The sequence below is a fragment of the Lissotriton helveticus genome, chromosome 10 (assembly GCF_964261635.1).
Source record: "Lissotriton helveticus chromosome 10, aLisHel1.1, whole genome shotgun sequence".
NCBI lineage: Eukaryota > Metazoa > Chordata > Amphibia > Caudata > Salamandridae > Lissotriton > Lissotriton helveticus.
Genome location: NC_136071.1, coordinates 106,077,839 through 106,099,698, shown reverse-complemented (window position 1 = coordinate 106,099,698; position 21,860 = coordinate 106,077,839). Strand labels below are relative to the sequence as shown.

The 21,860-nt window shown below is 43.2% G+C and overlaps 1 protein-coding gene across 1 annotated transcript in view; it reads right to left on the bottom strand.

Annotated features, from left to right (window-relative positions):
• The window catches only part of LOC144785986 (uncharacterized), a 252,354-nt gene that overhangs the window by 16,347 nt on the left and 214,147 nt on the right, over nt 1–21,860 (bottom strand). The window contains exons 29-30 of the mRNA XM_078664891.1: nt 17,057–17,190; nt 8,465–8,598 (exon numbers count right to left, since the gene is read on the bottom strand). Of these exons, the coding sequence (XP_078521017.1) occupies nt 8,465–8,598; nt 17,057–17,190 (268 nt within the window). The remainder of the gene's footprint in view (nt 1–8,464; nt 8,599–17,056; nt 17,191–21,860) is intronic.

Genomic DNA, 21,860 nt, shown 5'->3' with positions numbered 1-21,860 from the left:
CCCGCTAAAAAGATTGATTGGACTATATTAGCCTCGTGTAAGCAGAAAGCGGATGAATCAGTTTCTGATTTTTTCTCCCGCTTCGAGGAAGCGTTCCATGATTACAGTGGTCAATTATTGACAGAAGATACTGGCAGGCATCTATTCGTTGATAAGTATGTAGCTAATCTCCTACCGGAGATCGCGAAACGATTAAAAGCGAGTGAAAGTTCATGGACCACAGCAACCCCTGCTTCTTTATTGACTATGGCTCAATATTACGAAAGACAGGAATTAGAGACGAAAGAAAGTAGTGATAAGAAGGCGAAGGATTTGAAGACGAAGGTAATGTTAGCTCAGGTTCAGGCTACGAGAGGGAACAATAGAGGAGGGCGAGGATCATACAGTAATGCTCCTCCCCCTCGTTCTGACATTTCTGTGAATCAATGTGCATACTGCAAACAGTTTGGGCATTGGATTACAGACTGTCCGGTGTTTCGAGAGCAGCGTAATTTGAGGGGACGAGGAAGTGGGAGATCTAGGAATTATTATGGAGGGTCGAGAGGAGGTTATGGCACGAATGATCGTGGAGGATATGGAGCAAGGGGTCGTGGTCAGTCGGATTATAATACGTTTGATAATCGCAATCAATATCAGATAAATGAGGGTGGTCCTGCTGAACTACAGGATGAGCATTACGCATAGGATTGCGTAGGATGGGGTGTGGAATCGGTTGAGGTACCAGTTGATCAGAGGGGTCCATACATAGAAGCACATGTTTTGGGTTCTACTGACCAATTTCTGGTCGATACAGGAGCTACTCGTAGCGCTTTGTCCAAATACTTGGTTCCAAGGGCTCCCCTGTCTGGCGAGGTAATTACAGCAATAGGGTTCGATGGAACACCTACTTCTAGCCCACTGTCTCAACCAGTTGCATTTCATGTTGATAAATTTGCTGCCCCTTGTCCCTTTTTGTTGTCCCCAAATACACCCGATAATATTATTGGACTCGATATGTTAAAACACTTTCGAGCTACTATTCGCTGTGCCCCAGAAGGAGTGCGAGTTGTGCTGAATGAGAATTACCCAGACTTTGAGCGAGTGTGTTTTCTCCATGAATCTGAAGTATTGGCCTCCTTACCAAATACGTTATGGGCCACTTCTGACACGGATGTGGGGCAGATGTTAATCCCTCCAGTACGAATTACTGTAAAGGAGGAAGTATCTTTACCACGTGTCCCACAATATAAGATTTCTAGAGAAGGGGAACTTGCATTAATATACATTGTCAATGATTTGATTTCTGCAGGAGTAGTTGAGGAAGTTTCTTATAATGTTTGCAATAGCCCAATTTTACCAATCCTTAAGAGAGACACAGATACTAAGGTTTATCGTTTCATTATTGATTTGAGGGAAATAAACAAGATAGTAGTGCCTCAGTACCCAGTGGTGTCTGACATCACCACGTTGCTTACGTTGGTTCCATCGACGGCAACTACTTTTACAGTTATCGATTTGAAGAATGCCTTCTTTTCGATCCCTGTACATCCTGACAGTCGATATCTATTCGGCTTTACATTAAATAATAAATCGTACAGATTCTGTCGAATTCCTCAAGGCTATACTGAAAGTCCTAGCATTTATAGTCAGGCATTAAAAAGACAGCTTGATTCTTTTGACTTACAGGAGGGAGTGGTTCTCATTCAATATGTAGACGATATTTTACTAGCTGCAGACACGCCAGAACAATGTGAGAAGAGTACCTTTTCTTTGCTTTCCTTCCTAGCCAAACATAATCATAAAGTTTCGAAGAAAAAGCTGCAATATTGTAGACCAAAGGTGACCTACCTCGGTCATCTTTTGTCTAAGGAGGGCCGTGCATTGACACCAGATCGGATTCAAGCAATCCTAGATACTCCAGTCCCTCGCACCCAGAAGGATGTTTGCGCCTTTATAGGTTTGACGTCTTTTTGTAGGCAATGGATATTGGGTTTTTCACATATCGTTAAACCATTGTTAGCATTGTTGTCTAAAGATACACCGATTCCCATTGAATGGACGGATGAATGTCAGAATGCTTTTGAGCAATTGAGACAGGCTCTTTGTTCTGCACCAGTGTTGGGTACACCTGATTACACGAAGATCTTTACATTATATGTACACGAGAAGGATGGGTGTGCATTGTCAATGTTAGTGCAGACACACGGAGACAAACAGAGGCCTTGTGCATACTTCTCGGCGGTACTCGACCCTGTGGCTCGAGGATTGCCTGGATGTTTTCGAGCAGTTGCAGCAACAGCAGTAGCGATACGACAAAGTGAGGGAATAGTTTTGTCACACAAATTGTTGGTGCTAGTTCCCCATGCAGTAGATGCGTTACTGAACCAAACGAAAACACAGCATCTAACCAGTGCCCGTCTGACAGGATATGAGCTAACGTTGTTGGCACCGCACATCACACTAAAACGATGTGCAGCACTAAATCCTGCTACTTTATTGCCGGATCCTGTTGCTGAAACCCAGAAGGAAGAACAACATGATTGTGTTTTTCTGACTGAGGAACAGACAAAGGGTCGTATTGATTTACAGGATACGCCATTTCCAGATGTGGATGGGGAACTGTGGGTTGATGGGTCATGTGTGAGGCTACCAGATGGTACGACTTCCGCAGCTTATGCGATCACGACACTTAAGACTGTGGTAGAAGCAGCACGGATACCTCAAAAATCAGCTCAAGCGGCTGAGTTGATAGCCTTAACGAAGGCATGTGAGTTAAGTGCTGGACTATGTGTGAACATTTACACGGATAGTCGTTACGCTTTTGGAGTAGTGCATGATTTTGGCCTACTTTGGAAGGAACGAGGATTCCTGACTTCACACGGAGTACACATCATGCATGGAGAGTTGGTACGCGATCTCCTGAATGCACTGTTGTGCCCAAAGAAAGTTGCAATAGTCAAGTGTAGTGCACACAAAAAGGTGACGGACAAAATAGGACAGGGCAATGCTTTTGCAGATCGCATTGCAAGAGAGACCGCTATGCTACAAAATAATTTCCCCATGTATGTGGTGAAGTCACAGGCTGAGCGGTGGCATGATGCTAGAGAAGAAATACTCGATATACAGAAGTCAGCATCTGAGGCAGAACTTGTGAAATGGGCCACCGAGGGAGTATTGGATGATGAGGGTTGCTGGCGTAGTAAAGATATGGAGAGATGGAGACTACCCATGGCCTATTTACAAACAATGGTGCAAATGACACATGGACTGGCACACATTGGAGCTCTCGCAATTACTAAATTGCTTACACGAGTTTGGGAAAATGCTGACATTGCTAGCACGGCTAAGAGAGTAGTGCAGACCTGTCTGATATGTTTGCAGCATAATCCTGGACAAGGGACTCATACTCCTAAAGGAGGGTTTGTTCCACCTACTGCACCATTCGAAGTACTACAAATGGATTACATCCAGCTGGAACGCTGTAATAATCTCAAGTATGTTCTAGTAGTGGTGTGTGCCTTCAGCAAATGGATTGAGGCTTACCCTACGAAAGACAATACAGCGTTGACAACGGCTAAGGTGTTACTGAAGGAGTACTTCCCGCGCTATGGTGTTTGTAAACTTATGTGGAGTGATAATGGCCCTCATTTCATTGGAAAAGTAGTGGAATATGTCCTGAAAGGATTGGGAATCAAACAACGATTCCATGCTGTCTTTCATCCGCAATCAGCAGGTTTAGTAGAACGATACAATGCAACTCTGAAGCTGAAGCTAGCAAAGATAGTGGCATCGACGTCTCTGAAATGGCCGGACGCTTTGCCTCTGGCATTGCTGTCCATTCGATCAGTGCCACATTCTCGATCTGGCCTCACACCCTATGAAGTAGTGTTTGGAAGGCCTATGAATATCTGGGGAGTTCCAAAACCTCGTTTGATACATGATATGCCTTGTATAATGATGAACGATTATCTGGCACGATTGACAAATGATTTGCTTTCTATTCATCAACAGGTTCGAGAGGCGCTCCCTGATAACTCCATTGGTGAGGCTCACGATCTCCGCCCTGGGGACCACGTGATGGTCAAAATCTTTGAGCGATCCAGCAGTTTGGAACCGAGATGGCATGGCCCTGAGCAAGTGCTGCTGGCTACGCGGACTGCTGTGAGAGTCACCAACAAGAAGCGGTGGATTCATTCAACGCACTGCCGACGTGTCTCTCCGGATCTGGTGAGCCCTGTGGTACTATCCGACTACAGAAAGATTTTGGATACAGAAAAGAGCCCAGCTGTCACGCCTGATGAATTGGAGGGAGCCTTCCCGGACCACGTTGTTTCTGATAAAGTGAAATATAATCTACGCCCCAGGAAATAAGCTTCCTTTTGTGTTCTTTTTGAAACTGGTTGGTAACCGCTCTGAGGTTTGTGAAACGGAAGCCGGGAATATCAAGGGGGGGGGATCAGTTCTGCCCAGTGTAGCGACACCCGTCTTGAATCCCGGAGAACAAATCAACGGCAGCCTCGGTTCAGAACCATCGTTTTTCCTTTTTCTCGCTTAGTGTTGCTTTTTTCTTTTTTTGAAGAGTATTGTTTTATGAACAATGGCATCTCCTTCGACACGAAAAGGGAGAATTCTTGGTGCTGTTTTGTTTGTCTTGACTGTAGTGGTGATCGCAGTATTAGCTTGGACTATAGAACTGTTGTTTCCTGCACGAGAACATTTACTGCCCACCACTCCAAGTCCGTCTGAACATTTTCATTTCACTCTGCCTTTCCATGAAGAAAGACATAGGCAGACTTATTTGAACAACAGTTTTATTAAGATTTTGCATCATACTCATAACATGACCAATACGTCCAATTGTTGGGTATGTGGAATGTTGCCCGGACATCAGAAGAAGGGAGGAACACCACTCATTCCTCTCCCGTTTTCTCATAATGGTTCTTGTCATGCTTGGTACACTCTTCTTTTTACTCTGCGATGGCCAACGAAAGGTGGATTACTTTTTCGGTTGAATAAAATATGCTATAACGATAAAGATGGCTATCCACACGCTGAAGGAACTAAATTTGAATGGGAAGAATATCGTCCGGACAATATTTCTACGCCTCGTGTATATACGAATCAAAGACTTATAAATGTTACGAACATGCATATAATAACTGTGATTGATACAAAAGCAGATTTGTGTATTAGAAATAAAGGTACAATTCCCGTAGGTCGCAGTGAATGTAATATTACACTTACCTTTGATACACCAACTGGAATTGCATTTGTAGCTTCGCATAATACATACTTCGTTTGTGGAAATAAGGGATACCATCGTCTACCATTGGGATGGTTGGGAACGTGTTATATAGCATTTGTATTACCACCTGTGTTTATTGCTCCTCCTATGTATCACAATGATTATGTTTTGTACCATGATTTCATATTGAATAGAGCGAAACGATCAATAGACCTTGATGAAATAGACCAGACTGATACCACTTTGCAACAATATGTAGATTTCAATTTGGGGTTATTTTCATTTGTAGGAGCTGCATTAAATAGTAGAAAGATAAGGCGGCTTACACGTGTGGTGGAAGCCGTTGCCAACGAAACTGCTTCTGCTTTAGGGAACATTACTGAGGAATTGCAAATTACCAGAATTGTAGCGCTCCAGAATAGAATGGTTCTAGATGTGATACTAGCTGATAGAGGTGGAGCATGCCGCGTCATCGGAAGTAGTTGTTGCGTGTACGTGCCAGATAACTCACCTTCTGTATATGAATCGATTACAAAATTACACAAGATAGCTGCTGAGATCCACCCAGAGAATGGAACATGGACTTTTTCTGGTTGGTTCTGGACCCTGCTTAGTACTTGGGGCTGGAAATTGCTAACAATTCTCTGTGTTTTTATTGGAGTACTATTTTTCCTTTGTCTATGTATTCAATGTGGCCCTACATTATGTTCTATATGTATCACAGCCTGCATTCCGTCCAAACGAACTATTGTCAAGCAAGAGAAACTGAGCAATGATGAAGTATTAAAAATTATGGCTATTAACATTGAGGATGAACGTTCTGACTATGTCCACTATGAGGTAGCTTTTGCTAAACGCTAAAAGGGCCGTCTGTCGTGTTTTGGCAGCTCCTGAGTTAGCGTTTAGCACAGCTACACGGTCTTTTCTGTATACTTGACCAAAACGAACGGGGGCCATTTTGAATCCCTTTGACTTCCGTTTCAATGAACACGCTGCCTCGTGGTCAGTGTGCCCTTTCGTCCTTTCTCGATACCCATGGTCACTAGTTTGCTCGGCAACAGGCTATTTTTAGTACTGGTCAAGCGCACATGCGCATTACGCACTACTTGGTCACTCTTCAGGAATGTTCACGCTAACTGACCAGTGCTGTTGTAACTCCTCCCACGTGTTGGCTGTGTTCCAAAAATGACCTTATATGTACCTAAAATGTGTAAACTTGTAACCGCCTATCTTTTTATTGCTATTAAACCATATAAAAGAGGTCGCGCACCGATGTTCGGTGTGCTACTTCTTACATTGCCGAAGGGTGCTGTAGGAATGTATCACCACCCCATGGGGTCTTAATAAAATTGTCTTTTACCTTTTCCAGTGTCCGTGCCAACTTCTATACTAAGGTGTTCGAGAGTTTAGCAGAGTATGTAGGCCTGATTTGAACCCAACACCACAGTTTGGTGAAGCACAAACTCAGGATCCAGAACATAACACAGTGGATAACATTGACTTTAACAATAAAAATTTATTTCCACCCAAATAAACCTTTTTAGCAGCATCAGGATAATGAAAGACTGGTAAAAAACATAGGGCCATATGTATCAACATACCCTTTTGCGATTTCTTAATAGAGAATATTAAGGAATCGCTATTTAGAAATCGCAAAATGGTATGTATGTAGAAAATCGCTTTTTTTTGCGATTCTTTAAAATTTCTTAATTGCGATTAGCAAATTGCTAATCGCAATTAAGGAATAATTTACCATTCATTTCTATGGGCCAGGAGGCCCATAGGAATGAATGTGAAATTATTCTCAATTTGCGATTCGCAATTTGCTAATCGCAAATTGAGAATAATTTCAAGGGTGCAGGGGTGTCTCAAGAACATCCTGCTGCACCCCTGAAAATGACATGTGTGCGCATATGGCACCTTTACAAATTGCATAAAGTGCATTTGTAAAAGAAATCGCAAATTACCACCAACTACAAGTTGGTGGTAATTTGCGATTCCTTAAGGCCATTTTGGAATATTTTTTTGCATCATACATTGCATTTAAGGAATTGCAAAATTTGCGATTCCTTAACTGCAATCGCAAAAAAAGGAATGGCAAATTTTGCGATTCCTTATTTTGCACCCAAATACTTTCATATATACCATTTTGCGAAAATGGGTTAGCAAACGCCGAAATTCTGCGAATTTCGGCATTTGCGAACCCATTTAGCCTTGATACATATGGCCCTATGCTACTAACTTGTACCATGCAGTTTACAACCAGAATTTTGATGACAGTTTATAGATCATTGTGCGAGATAACGATTGTCACTTATGAACTGCACAGTAACAAAAGAATCTCTGTGACAAAAGCAGTCACCTCTGAAACTCTGATTGAATTGCAAAGATACGTTTCTAGGTAGAAAAACTCCAGCCTCTGGCAATGGCCAGACGAAATGACAGTAGCAACAGAACTTTAGTAGCAAAATCTTAAAACCTGAGTTTGTTGTGAAACAGAACCATATCATTATCTAAGTTGAGCCTGTGTTTAGGCCAAGGGCATTTTAACTGTATCCTCCTGACTGATAGCCGGGCATCTATCTATCTATCTATCTATCTATCTATCTATCTATCTATCTATCTATCTATGTCCTTTAAGTACCACAAAATTCCCTTCAAAGCCATCGAGTTAAAAAAGTTTACTGAGAGCAGCAAACACTTTGCACCACAATGTTTATGATTTTAAAGACACAGGAACTGCTGATATCATGAGCAACAGGGCAAATGTACTTTCTGTTTTAAAGTTCACACTTACGGCCTGATTTAAACCTTGGTGGACGGGTTACTCCATACAATGGTGACGGATATCGAGTCCGCCAAAATAATAATCCCTTTATATCCTATAGGATTTATATTTCAGCAGACATGAAATCCGTCACCGCTGTGACGGAGTAACCCGTCGCCAAGATCTAAATCAGGCCCTTAATTCACTCTTCGTATTCTAAGGCTGTGGAGTGATATGTCGCTTCTATATCTAGATAAAATAGTACTTTATATTTGTTTGTTTATTTGTTTATGCCTTTCTTCCTTTTTTTACTTCTTTTTATATTCATAGGGTCAATTTATCAAGAGGTGTATTCATAATGCCTTAAGAATCAGTAGGTTGGCAGGTGGTGCCAACTCCTAGGGCCTATGACCGCTGACATTTTATAACACCAGGGGGTTTGACCCACTGAGTAATTGATGGTTGGTACTTACTGAGGCTTGGTTTTATAAGATTATAGTAAGCTGGGGTCTGGTCCTTTGCATCTTGAAATGCGGCTGCTGCTTTAGCGTAAAGCACCATCTTCACAGACTCATTGCAGGCGGAAGTGTCCAGATCCATGGCATACCTGTAACAAGACATGAAGGGGCCATGAGAGAATGAATGGCAGAAAAATTATATTTCAGACTTGCACCTCATCATTTACTGCTGCTACTCTCCCTTCCTCGGCTTACATCACCAAATCTCACTTAGGAACACAACCTGCCAAGCTACTACTGGAGAAAATGAACCACTTACTCTCTCACCACAGGTGGGAGGTCAAGGCACTGCCACAAGAAACCCCAAAACAGCTTTCTGGAGGGATTTTCAGCAGAGGGTTTGTTGGCCACTACTGGTCTCTGAGGGTTAATAAATTATACTATCATAGGACACAATGTTTGGATTGTCTACTAAATATTACCAGAAAACACTGAATTTTGAATTTTGTCAGCCCACCCTTAGTAGACGCTAATCTGACCATGAGCAGTGTTGTACTATGGGAAGGCTTGACATTCTAGCTCTTTAGTTTGGCTTACATAAAATTATTCATATAAGTGGTATGAGGTGAGGAAGAAACTAGTTTTTGAGTGGAGAGCGTGGAAAATAAAAGAAGAGTCAGGTATCTGAATTAGAAACAGTTATAGGGAAAACAGGCGAAAGGGAGAACAGTAATACATATGAAGAAAAAATGCTTTCAAGTGGACAACTTTTTTACAATTAATTTCACTCTGTATTCGCCTCATACCTTAAAAGGAATTGAAGGCAAAACTCCTGTTGAATTTATTTAGTAAAGAATTAGGGGCCAGATGTACGTCCCTTTCATTTATCGCCTAGCAATTTGCGACTCATGTCGAGTCCCAAATTGCGAGGCACTAAATGAAATGTACAATAGTGTTATTACTCTGTTTTCCGGTTCCCAATGGGGTCGCAAATTGCAAAGCTCATTAAAATTAATGAGCCTCTCGCAATTTGTGAGCCCATTGGGAAAGCCAGTCCTCCCAGGAATGGGGCATGCTGGGCTCAGCAGACCACCATGTCTGGGACTGCTTTTTAATAAAGCAGCTCTTTTTTTAATTAAATGCAGCCCGTTTTCCTTAAAGGAAAACGGGATGCATTTAAAAAAAAAAAAATGAAACATTTTCCCTTAATTTTTAAAGGGCAGGCAGGGGTCCCTGGGACCTCTGCCTGCCCTTAAAAAATAGGTTTAGAGACAGTCACAAAGTGGAAGGGGTCCCCCGGGGACCCCTTCCAAATTGCGACTGCATTACCAACCTCGTGAAAAGGGTGGTAATTTGCGAGTGTTTTGCGACCGCAATTGCAGTCACAAAACATTCACACATAGCATTGCGGACGCAGTTAGGAAGGGAACACCCCTTCCTAACTGCAACTCGCAATTCCTAAATAACGAGTCGCAATTAAATTGCAACTCGCTATTTAGGAATTGTACATGGCCAACAATGATTTTGCATGCGCAAATGGGATTGCAAACCCGTTTGTGCATGCAAAATCACGTCGTACATCTGGCCCTAGATGTTTTGTATTAAGCAAATGTATAATGCATAGTTTTATTTAATGGCACAAGCTCCTGCCTAGTCGTAAGACATGTTCAGGGGGAAACTCTGATTTTGTGAACATGCCTGGTCTTAAGAGAATGAGGGAACGGATGTTCTTTCTTATCATATGTCGATGCATGGCAAAGTATGGCGCCATATTACATGGTATGGAAGGTGGCAGCTATATATTTATTTATTTATTACATTTGTATGGCGCACAGCTACCCAAAAAGGGTTTCCCAGCGCCGACGACAGTTGGTTGAGCAGTTTGTATGAGCTGTGCTTACTTTATGGAGTTATTTCTGGAAGAGCCAGGTTTTAATGTTCTTCCTGAACATGGCATAATTTTCCTCTTTGCGAATGTGAGGGGGGAGTGTATTCCAGAGAGTAGGCCCTAGGACTGAGAAGGACCTTCCTCCCATTCTTGTCAATCTGAACCTGGGAACTACAAAATTTGATGCGGTTAGAGAGCGCAGACTCCTTCCTGGTATGTAGGGGGTGGCTAGCGATTGCAGGTATTTTGGTGCCGTTCCGGCTTCGATCCTGAACATATAACTCAGGGCTTTGAACCTAACTTGGTTTTCCACCCTGAGCCAATGCAGGTCATTCAGGTATTTCAACACACTAGCCATTTTTGGAATTCTGCACAGGAGTCTTGCCGCTGAATTTTGAACGAGTTGTAGCCTTTTAATGACTGCCTGATTTGAGCCCAGGTAAAGAATGTTGCCGTAGTCTAGACGAGATGTTACGAGTGCATTGACTACGGTCTTTTGGGTGGCGAGGGGCAGCATCCATAGTATTTTTTTCAGCCACTTCAAAATGGTGAAACAGATGCCTGCCACTTTGTTGGCTTGCTGTTTCATGGACAGGGCATTGTCAATGATAACCCCTAAATTTCTTACCTGGGTTGCAGGAGTCGGGAGGTTTCCTAACTCTGAGGGCCAGTGGGAAGAGTTCCAAAAATCTTTATTTTTCCCCAGGAGAAGGATCTCAGTTTTATCGCCGTTTAGTTTCAGCTGGTTGGTGGACATCCAGCTGAAGATTTTTTGGAGCCCTTGTTTGAGGAGGGACAGAACTACAGGGTTAGAGTTTGACAGGGAAAAAATGATCTGGGAGTCGTCAGCGTAGGTCATGAGGGTGAGTCCCACGTTGTCGGCTAGATCAGCTAAGGGTCTGAGGTAGAGATTAAAAAACAGAGGGCTTAGAATGGAGCCCTGGGGCACTCCACGTGGAGCACTAAACTTGTCAGAACAGGCAAGAGGGGATGTAATCTGGAACATCCTGTGTGTCAGGAAGGACTCAATCCATTTTATTGCCTCACCACTGATGCCATTTCTCCCAAGTGTGGCCAGGAGTTTGCTATGTGAGATGGTGTCAAAAGCCGCACTCAAGTCTAGTAAAATGAGTGCGACTGTTTGACCCTCATCGAGGAGATTCCTGATTTTTTCCGTTACTCCCAGCAAGGTGGTTTCCGTGGAAAATCCCGCTCTAAAACCCGACTGTGAAGGGTGACAGAGGGCATTTTCCTCGGTGAAGAGAGTGAGGACAGAGTGGATGTGTCTTTCCAGGAGTTTGGAGAAGACTGGGAGCAAGGATATCGGTCGATAATTAGCAAGTGTTTCGGGGTTGGCTGAAGGTTTTTTTAGAAGTGGATTGATCATGGCATGTTTCCAAAGAGAGGGAACTGTAGAAAGTTGAAGGGAGGAATTTAGAGTGTTAGCTATTATGGTCAGGGATGAGGTATCAAGCTGTTTTAAGACACTAACGGGTAGTGGGTCCCGGGGGAACCCGACTTGATGGTTTTAAGGGAGGACTTGAGAGAGTCTACAGTTATGGGAGGCCAGTGATCTAAGATGTTTGTTTTGGCTGAGTGAATGGGGATGGCTTCTTGTGGGCCATTCCCAGAGGTGGTTGAATTGATGTCTGAGATGATCTTGTCGATTTTTCCAATGAAAAAAGAGGCAAGGTCTTGGCATTGTTTTTTGTTTAGGGGGGGGTCGGTGCGGAAGATTGTGCACCTGCAAGATCTTTGACCGTATTAAAGAGTGTTCTAGCCTTGTTGGGGGCTGTGTTTATGGTATTTTAGCTACATAAAGGGCACGAGCCTTAATGCACGCAGAGTGATACACATTTCTGGCTTTGTGATATATCGATTTTTTTTCTTGTGTATAGTCCTACCGCCACTGTCTTTCAAGGGCTTTACATTTGATTTTTCGATTTTTAAGAGTTCATTAAACCAGGGGGCTGGGGGACGGTGGACGTTCCTTTTAGTCTGGGATGGAGGAAGACATCCGTCTGCTGCATTTATCAGCCAGGAATGTGTAGCATCAGCAATACTTTCCATATCCATAGCTGGGGTAGGCGGTTTAATGGCCAGAGTTTGATTTAATTTCCCAGCGTTGAGTAGCTTCCAATTTCTCATGGAGGTGACAGGCCAGGCCCTATTTGTTTGATGGAGTGCTGGCAGTGTTAGGCAGAAGTGAATGAGATAGTGGTCTGACCAGGATATAGGACTGGTTTTAAGCCATTTTAAATCTGGAATATTTGAAAAGATGGGATCTAGCAGGTGTCCTGCCTTATGAGTAGGTCCTGAATTAAGTAAATTTACATTTAGTGCTGCTAGGTCATCTAGTAGGTTACTACATGCCAGATTTGTGGGGTCATCAAGGTGTAGGTTTAGATCGCCAATTAGAGTGAAATTTTTGGTGTCAAGGTGGAAAGGAGTAATAAAGCTTGCCAGGTTTGCTGCCCAGGTGTTGGCATTCCCGGGGTGTCTATAAATTAGGAGTCCGGAGAGCGTGAAGTTAGGGTTTAGGGTGATTTTAAAAAGCCGCTTCACAATCAGGGATATTAACTGGTTCCAGGCTACAAGTAAGTTCTTTATGAAAAATGATGGCGATACCTCCACCAATTTTACCCTCTATATCTTTCCTCGCAATGGCATAATCTAGTGGAAGAGCCGTTGCTATATCCGGGCTCAGAGTATCAAGGACAAAAATATTGTGAAATATTGTGGGAACACAATATCGAGGCCTACTTATTGAGAACCAAAATATCATGAAGGTAAAGGCATATTGGTGATAATAGTCTTCACTCACATACAGCATGAACCATATTAAGAGCTTTACTTTACTCGAAGACAGAAATCGAAAAAGGTTTAGACTTTAAAAATGAAATGCAGAATAAACTGTTCTCAGTGACAGGTTTTATCTGAAAAATATTTTTATTTAAAATGGTAGTCAATACCACAGACTTTCACTTTGTCACATGGAGTGGATATATTACAGAATTTGTACAGAGCACAAATACCCGGGGGGGGGGTGTCCTTAATCTAAATCAACAGAAAACATCCATGCAGCCAAAGGTAAAAGCATACCCTCCCATTTGGTCCACCATCCCATGACCAGAGTGCTGGAAATCAGTAAATAAAGGATTTATAAAGCACAGCAAATCACCCATGAGGGTTTCAAGGCTCGTGGTGATCTGTTCAATCAATGAAAATGTGGGTAAAGCAAGGAGAAGGCACTCATAAACTGGGGAAGAAGCAAGGAGAAACCAGTGAAAGCAAGGCAAAAGCAAAGAGAAAGCATTCAAAAACAGGAGGAAAAAAGCAAGGAGAAAGCAGTGAGAAACAAGGGAAAACCAAGGAGTAAGCACTCAGAATACAGGGTAGAAGCCAGGGGAAGTCAGACCCAAGAGCGATGCAGCAGCACAGAGAGAGCGGGTTATGGCACCTGCTCAATGGGGTCGTGCTGCGGCCTCCACTAAGTAGGTGTTGGGAGGAGGGAGTGGCCCTGGAACACTGTGGATGGAGCTAGCTGGGAGGGAGGGAAACCGGCAGCAAGCGGCAATGAAGGATAAACAAGCAGAAAGGAATGAAAACACAGGGACTAAAGAAGAAGACATTAAAAACTGTGAAGAATCAAGGAGAAAACAGTGACAACGAGGGAAAAGCAAGAAGAAGGAGGTGAACAAACAAGGAGAAAGCACTGAGAATGAGGGAAACGCAAGGAGAAATCACTACAGAAACGGGTGAAAAGGAAAGAAAGCATTGAAAAATTAGGGAACAACAAGGAGGAAGCACTCAGAAAACAGGGGGAAAGTGAGGAAAAAGCAGTGAAAAACGAGGGAAAAGCAAGGTGAGAGCACTTAGAAAACCAGGAAGAAGCGAGAGGAAGACAGAAGCAAGAGCCATGCATCAGCACAGAGAGAGCTGGGCCTCAGACCTACTGAATGAGGTTGTGCTACAGCCCCCATTAAGTAGGTCCTAGGAGGAGGTAGAAGCGCTGAGAGGCAGTGGGCGGGGATAGGCGGGAGGCAGGAAAATGAGAGGGAGCGGCAATGAGGAAAAAACGAGGAGAAAGCAATGAAAACGTACGTAGGGAAACAAAGCAGTAGGCACACAAAGAACTGGAGAAATAGCAAGGAGAAAACAGTGAAAATGAGGGAAAGCAAGGAGAAAGCACTCAGGAAACAGGGAAAATGAAGAAGAAAAGATTGAAAAATTAGGGAAAAGAAATCAGAAAGCACTTTCAAAAGAAGAAGAAGCAAGGGGGAGACAGGAGCAAAAGCAATGCAGCAGCACACGGAGAACTGAGTCTGGGTCTCACATGCGCAGCCCACACAGGTGTACACATGCATTCACGTGTAACGAGCCAAGTGCCCCATACCATAACTGCATTGCAGACTTAAAAGGTGGACACTGGGAGTAAACATGCACAGTCCATTTTCCATGTGATTACTATGGGTGAGAAACTAGTACTGGGACTTACTCACACTAAAAAGTCCAATAAACAGGTGATCAAAAAGCAAAAAATCCAGAAAATGAAGGAACCCTGCATACCTCAGAGAAGCTTTGCAGTTAGATTCCAGCTATCCATCATTCTCTCCAAACAACCTGTCTTTGTGTGTTCACCTACCTTATTGCTATACATTCTTCCTCAAGGATTCTCGAAGGAGTCAGGAGGGATTAGTTATGTGTGCAGCTTATTGCACCAACACTGTTGTATGAACAATGCCTCAGTTAGGAGAGATATCTAAAAGTACGGCATATGTATCAAAATACGCTTCCTTCCACATTGACTCTGTACTCCACTGGACGGCCTTGCATTGTTGCTCAGTGCACATAGCTTTTTTAAGGTGGAGCACAGGCAGCGCGCATGCGCTGTCTGCAACACCTGCTGTAATCGCTATACAAAGTGTAATCCAGCCTGCTGCTTGCAATTGGCTCACACCTGTGTCGCTTTTATTTACTGCCTTCTTATTGGCTGGTGCTCTCAATACAGCACTTCCGGTTTTAGCTCAGGAGCACCATCCAACTACAGTTTCCTTATGCTGTAGGTGTTTATGTGTTCCTTTTGGGACTTCTTGTTTTATTAATTGTTTTATTTCGTTCTAGTGTTATTGTGTGAGTGCTGGTCCCTAGTACTTTGCGCTGTTTATTTTATCACCATAGCAATTTTAGCTCATATATCCTATCTAATACAGTGTCCATTTTTAAATTACAAGAGAAATAAGCTGGAGGAGTAAGAAGGGGGCGAGGCAGCATGAACAAACTGAATCACTTAAAATCTGTATCAGATATTACGGATCACTTTAGTGGACTACATTGAATGCATGGCAAAGGGCTTCCTTGTCAACAGGAATCCAATGCAGGTTTTTCAGATCCTCGGATGCAGAGGAAAATTGTGGCAGCCCCAATGCAGGTATGGCCATCCAGTTCTGTATCCTATGTAGCTTCCTCAGCAGGCCCCCGTCCAATTCTGAGAATGGGGAATTACGTAATCTAGGCGACTAATTATAGTCCCCTGGTTCACCACCCAATGGTGAGGTTTTGGAAGGAATGGTAAGATTTTTTCTTAGCACCTTTAACAAGTAAAAAGCAAGTGGTTAGAAAATACATAACCTGATCGCACAGCAAAGTAAAGGTTTCAGGTGGGACCTCATATTTTTAACCAACTTGGCTGGGTCAAACAAGGTTGGCCAAGTATAGGACCAACTAGCACTCTGTTTTACTTTTTGTTTTGTTTTAATTTACCAGTTCACGATTGACGTCCACCATCTTGGAACATTAAATTACATATTTTAAAATGGCCACTGCTACATGATGCACGCATTCATGTGTGGTGACATTGTAGCCGCCAAAGCATCAAAATGCATTTTCGCTCATGCCTAATGAATTAAGAGTACATATGCATCATCTGATTTCTTTTTCAAGCAGATGTTGTTTCCCCCTGGCAAATAAGCATTTTGTTCTTTTTTCTGTTATAGGACAGCATATGCATAAAGCATTGGCCAAGTCACAATGTTGGGTAACACTGTTGAAACGCTAGACCAATTGGCTTTACTGATTCTTGCTCTAAATGTTACTACTTTTGCCTCCAAACTCAATAGTGCTCAAAAGAGACTCCAGTGTTTTCACTTTATTGATTTTCCAAAAAGAAATTGAGACAAATAAAAAGAGCAACAGAAATAGTTAATCCGCCATGTAGTGCTGTACATAGTACTGACTTCGAAAGGTGGGAAGCCATCATGTTGAGAAGAAAAAGGTTTCTTAGAAAATGAACAAGTTAGTAGTTTAGAAGAAGGGAAATTCTCCACTGAGTTTCATAAAAGCACTTGGCTAATTCAGCTATTTATAACTTGCCTCAGATAGTGTCTCTCAGCTTACTGGATGTAGTCCATTCATCGGTCTCCAATCTGATTCAACTAAATGCCAGATATTATCTGAATCTCACTGGGTAACCTCAAACACAGAATATTTTTAACACTCTAACTAAGAGGGGAAGTACAATTTCATGCTGGTCACCACACTGTGAAAGGGTATCCAAAAATCATAAGTTTGTTACGGACAACTGTATACGCTCAAGCAATCACTGTATGACTACTGTATACCCTGCCAATGTGTAAGTTTGGTTGATTGAAAAAATAAAAAAAGTTGGAAAAAAAATATCATAAGTTTGAAAAATGGGTACATAATATGACGTAACATACCTGATGGCATTGGGATTGATGCTGTTGAGTTGAGCATCATTCAGAAGACAGACGTAATCAGTGCCAATCGCGTTCAGCTGGGATGAGTTCAATGGGTTTCCAGAACTAGTGTATTGATCAATAATTGCTGAAGCCTAAAAAAAAACCAACAGTGTCATTCTTCAGTTCCTTACACTTTCAAGTACTTTCGAACACTGGAGGGTATTGTATTAACTATATATAACTTCTGCAACTCCTGACAGAACTCTAGCGAGAGCTCTATGGCTGTGAATGTGAGGTTCTAAAGGTCTGTTTGGGCTGAATCTATTGAGCCACGCTGTCTGGCCCAGAAACATTTGCTCCCAACCATGGGCCCAAAAATCATCAGCAACCTTGTGAAACCCTCATTGGAAGCTTTTGGACCTGCCTCGCTGGCAAATTTTTTGACCCAGACAAGTAACTGCATTTGGGGGTAAATTTCCTCACCTGGTCTAATCCAGTGTGCACTGTCAAGCCTTGTTCAGTTTCTCCACTGTTTCACAGAGCAGTCCAATAAATGCACTTATGGATGGATTTTAGCACAATTTCTGAATATCCCAGATGTCTGCATTTGTTCCTAAAGCTGCACATGTCAATAACAGTTGTCCCATTTGGCCTCTGTTAAAAACTCTCTACCTTTATTGCTCCATGCTCTTGGTTCCATGGCTTCCCGCCCTATTCTTGTTTTTGTACTGTGCCCAAAGCATAGCTTCTTTACCACTCCTTTGATAGGATGAGCTGTGTAGTTCCACTGCTGACATGAGGGAACTAACTTTAATTTTTTTTGCACTTCATGGATGGACATTTCCTTTCTTTTTCTCTAGTTCCACTCTTTTCTTCTGCTGCTACGATCTTCCCTCTCTCTCTTCGTTCATGAGCCCTAAAGTCCTACTCTGGCCACCACCACTTTTCTTGCTTTTGGTTTTACCTAACGTTTTTCATAGTACCTTTGGAGAGCCTGGCAGTGGCGCACTGACAAGTGGGTGCTTCCCCCACGCTCACTCATTGCTCCCTCACCCACTCACCCATTGTTCCCCTGCCAGTCAATTCCTACCCTGCTTTTTACCCGCCTGCATTTTATATTCCCCCCAACATTTTTATTATGTTTGCATGGGCCCTGCAACTGCACAGTGCTACCGGCTCCTTCCACCCTTTAGTTTGAGTAGCATTTCATGCAAACCTTATTTTCTATTTACCATTCAAAAATGTCTCTCCGCCATGTTAGAATGGTAAATTACAATCACAAATGTCACTGGTGCATCAGAATGCATGTGCATGAGCAGTGATCATGAAATGTTTTCTCTTTCTATTCCATTCCAAACTTCTCAATCCAAAATTGCCGGGTATGCTTGTGTGAGCGCACTCACGCAAGGGCGTTCATCTTGAAAAGGTTTTTATCATAAAGATAAAGCAATTCAATATTTCCGCTGATGTGTACACATGAGTACACATACTTAGACAGTGATGACTGCTTTGCAATTCTATTATACTATGCAAGCAGGTATTGGCAAAGCCTGTAGCACTAACCTTCCTTATAACATGTTAAACCTGTTGACTTTGCCAATGTTTGTTAATGTCCATTAGATATAATGGGTATCAATGTTTTTATCAATTTGGCTAAGAGATTCTATTCTGTATTGCTGTACAGTTGTTTGTGTTGCTTACCCCTGTAAATCTCTAACCTTGTCCCACGCTTTTAGGGGGTGAGGCAAGGGATGTGTTTTTATGAAATCTTTGGATTACCTTTTAGTTTCTTCAAGGCCATTGTCGTGTATTGTTGTGTATGCTTCTCAGGGAACACACAAGACACCAGATATAGTTCCAATGCTCTTTATTTGGCATGCATGCTCGGAGTGCCTCAGCACGTCTGTCCTCGTCCTCGTCCTACTTTGTAATGTCCCCTTCCTGTCCGTCCACAGGAAGTCCTGTCCAGTGACCTGGTCACTGCCCTGTGACCCACAGGGTCCTAGTGCCCTGCGTTGGTGGTCAGGTCACTACATCTCCCCCTTTGTCACAAACAGAACGTCTTTGTCACATGTACAAATCCTTAGTACATTATCCTCAGAGATATCCTCAATGATAGATCGATGGGGATAGAGAGAGAGAGAGAGAGAGAGAGAGAGAGAGAGAGAGAGAGAGAGAGAGAGAGAGAGAGAGAGAGAGAGAGAGTCTCTACATTTCTTCTAGCAGTCTTCTTGTCTTCTTGCACTCCCTTCTTGGTCTTTGTTCTCTGCTCTGTTCTTGTCCTCCGTTTTCCTCTTTTAGTGGTGTTGTCTCTCTGTTTGTTCCTTGCTCTCTTTCTTCTGTTGTGGTCACTCGTTCTTCCTCTTCCACTTTGAACTCCTTGAAATGGGAACTGTTTCTTGTTATTCTTTGATGGTCAGAAGCTGCAGTCACCATTGACCCTTTTACGTCAGTCACAACCAGCGGGTCTCTTGAGAATGGGCTGTCTGACTTCCTTTGTTGTTTCTGTCGCACTACCACCAGATCCCCTTCAGTCAGCTGGTGTTCAGATGCATTTCTCCTTTTGTCAGCATATTCTTTCATTTTCTTTTTTGCTTGGTGTTCTCTTTCTGCAATGTCACTTCTATTCGTGCTTTTAGTTACATCTATCTGAGGTATCCTTGTTTTGCTTGATCTCCCTAGCACCAGCTCTGCTGGGCACCTGCCAGTGGAGCTGTGAGGGGTATTCCTATAGTCTCTGAGCACTTGACAAAGTGCTTGTCCAATTGATATCTGTGTCAATTTTGCTCGCTGGATGGCTTTCTTGATAGTCCCCAAGAATCGTTCTGCCATTCCGTTAGCCTGTGGCCACAAGGGAGTTATTTTCCGATGCTTGATCTCCAGGTACTCCATGAATCTACGGAATTCCTCTCCAGAAAATGGAGGACCATTATCGGTTTTCAGTGTCTGTGGTGAGCCCCAGGCGGCAAATACGTCGTCTAGCACTGGTAGGGTGGCACTTGCCGATGTCGACGATACTTCTCTCACTATTGGAAACCTTGAAAATTCGTCGATGACCACTAGCAGGTATTTTCCACTCTCCAATGGCCCATAAAAGTCTGCTGCCAACTCGGTCCATACTGCAGGTGGCAGTTCCGACATTTTCAATGGTGTCGGCTTGGCAGGAGGTCCTGTTATTTGACAGGTGTGACAGTGCGATACCTCTTCCTCCACCATGTTGTCCAGTTCCGGGAACCACACTTTTTCTCTCAACATCTTCTTTGTCGCTACGATGCCTCGATGCGACTCGTGTGCTGGCTCAACTGTTCTCTTTCTCAGTCGACGTGGTATTACAATTCTTGAGCCCCTCATCAAGACTCCGTTTTCTGTTTCCGACAGCTCTTCACTTATCTTTTTGAATGCCAGTAGTTCCTCTTTATTGACTCCTTCCTCTGTGATAGTGTTGCTGTTGATGTGTCTCCATCTCTGCTGCCGTACCACCATTCCGATGGCCTTCATTGTCGGGTCTCCTTTTGTTTCTCGCTCTAGTTCTTCATTTGTTATTGATGCCGGAGTGTTCTGTCTCACGATGAAGTTTAGATATTCTTCTGCCATTGTGGTGCCACCTTTTTGATAGGGAAGCGGATGTCGTGACATGTAGTCCGCTGGATTTTGATCTTTTCCTGGTTTGTGGACAATCGTGAAGTTGTAGTCCATCAGCCTGATCCCCCATCGTTCAATTCTTGGTGGTATTTTGGCGTTTGGGTTTCCATAGATGGTCACTAGCGCTTGATGATCTGTTACTATCGTGAATGGTTTTCCGTATATGAACATGTGATAGTGCTCACATTCCCATACTACCGCCAAACTCTCCTTTTCTGGTTGAGAGTATGCCCTCTCAATGTCCAACAAGCTCTTGCTTCCGTAGGCCACTATCTGTCGAGGTGAGTCTTTTCCGGGCTTGTGTTGTGCTAATATTGCGCCAAGGCCTACCGGGCTGGCGTCTACTGTCAATTCGGTGCATAGGCTCGGGTCAAAATATGCTAGGTGGTCCACTGCCGTTACTGACGCCCTTATTTCTTCGAACACCCTTTGGCACTCTGTGGTCCATTCGAATGTTTGGCCCTGCTTCGTTAATTCTCTCAGTGGCGTGCTCACTGTCGCAAAGTCCTTTATATATCGCGTGCAATAGCTGGCAAGGCCGAGGAATGAGCGCACGTCAGCGACATCTTTTGGTTCTTTTGTTTTTTCAAGGGTGTCTATTTTGCTGCGATCTGGTCTCATCCCTCTCTTCGAAAAGATGTGTCCGAAAAACACTAGTTCTTCTCTGCCCAGTTCACATTTCTTCTCATTTACTGTTAGGCCCACCTCTACTAGCTGTGAACACACTTCTCTCAGGGCCTTATCGTGCTCCTCATCAGATTTTCCAAACACCAGGATATCATCACTATAGTTCAAACTGTTTTTGATCGGTCTGATGATCTGCCTGATCGTTTCCTGGAATATTTCTGCTGCTGACGATATTCCGAAGCTTAATCTTTTGTAGCGAAATAATCCGAGGTGCGTTGAGAAGGTCGTTATGTATCTGGACTCCAGTTGGTGGTACCCTTTGCATAAGTCGAGCTTGGAGAATTTTCTCATTCCCGTCAGGCAACTTATCATGTCATCTAGATGCGGCCCTGGGTGTCGTTCTCGTTCGATGGCTGTGTTGGGTATTCTCATGTCCACACAGATTCTAATTTGTGTGGCGTCCTTTTTTGGTACCGCCACTATTGGGGACACCCATGGCGTTGGCCCCTCTGCTGGCTCAATGATGTCCTGTTCTAGTAGTGCCTTTATTTCT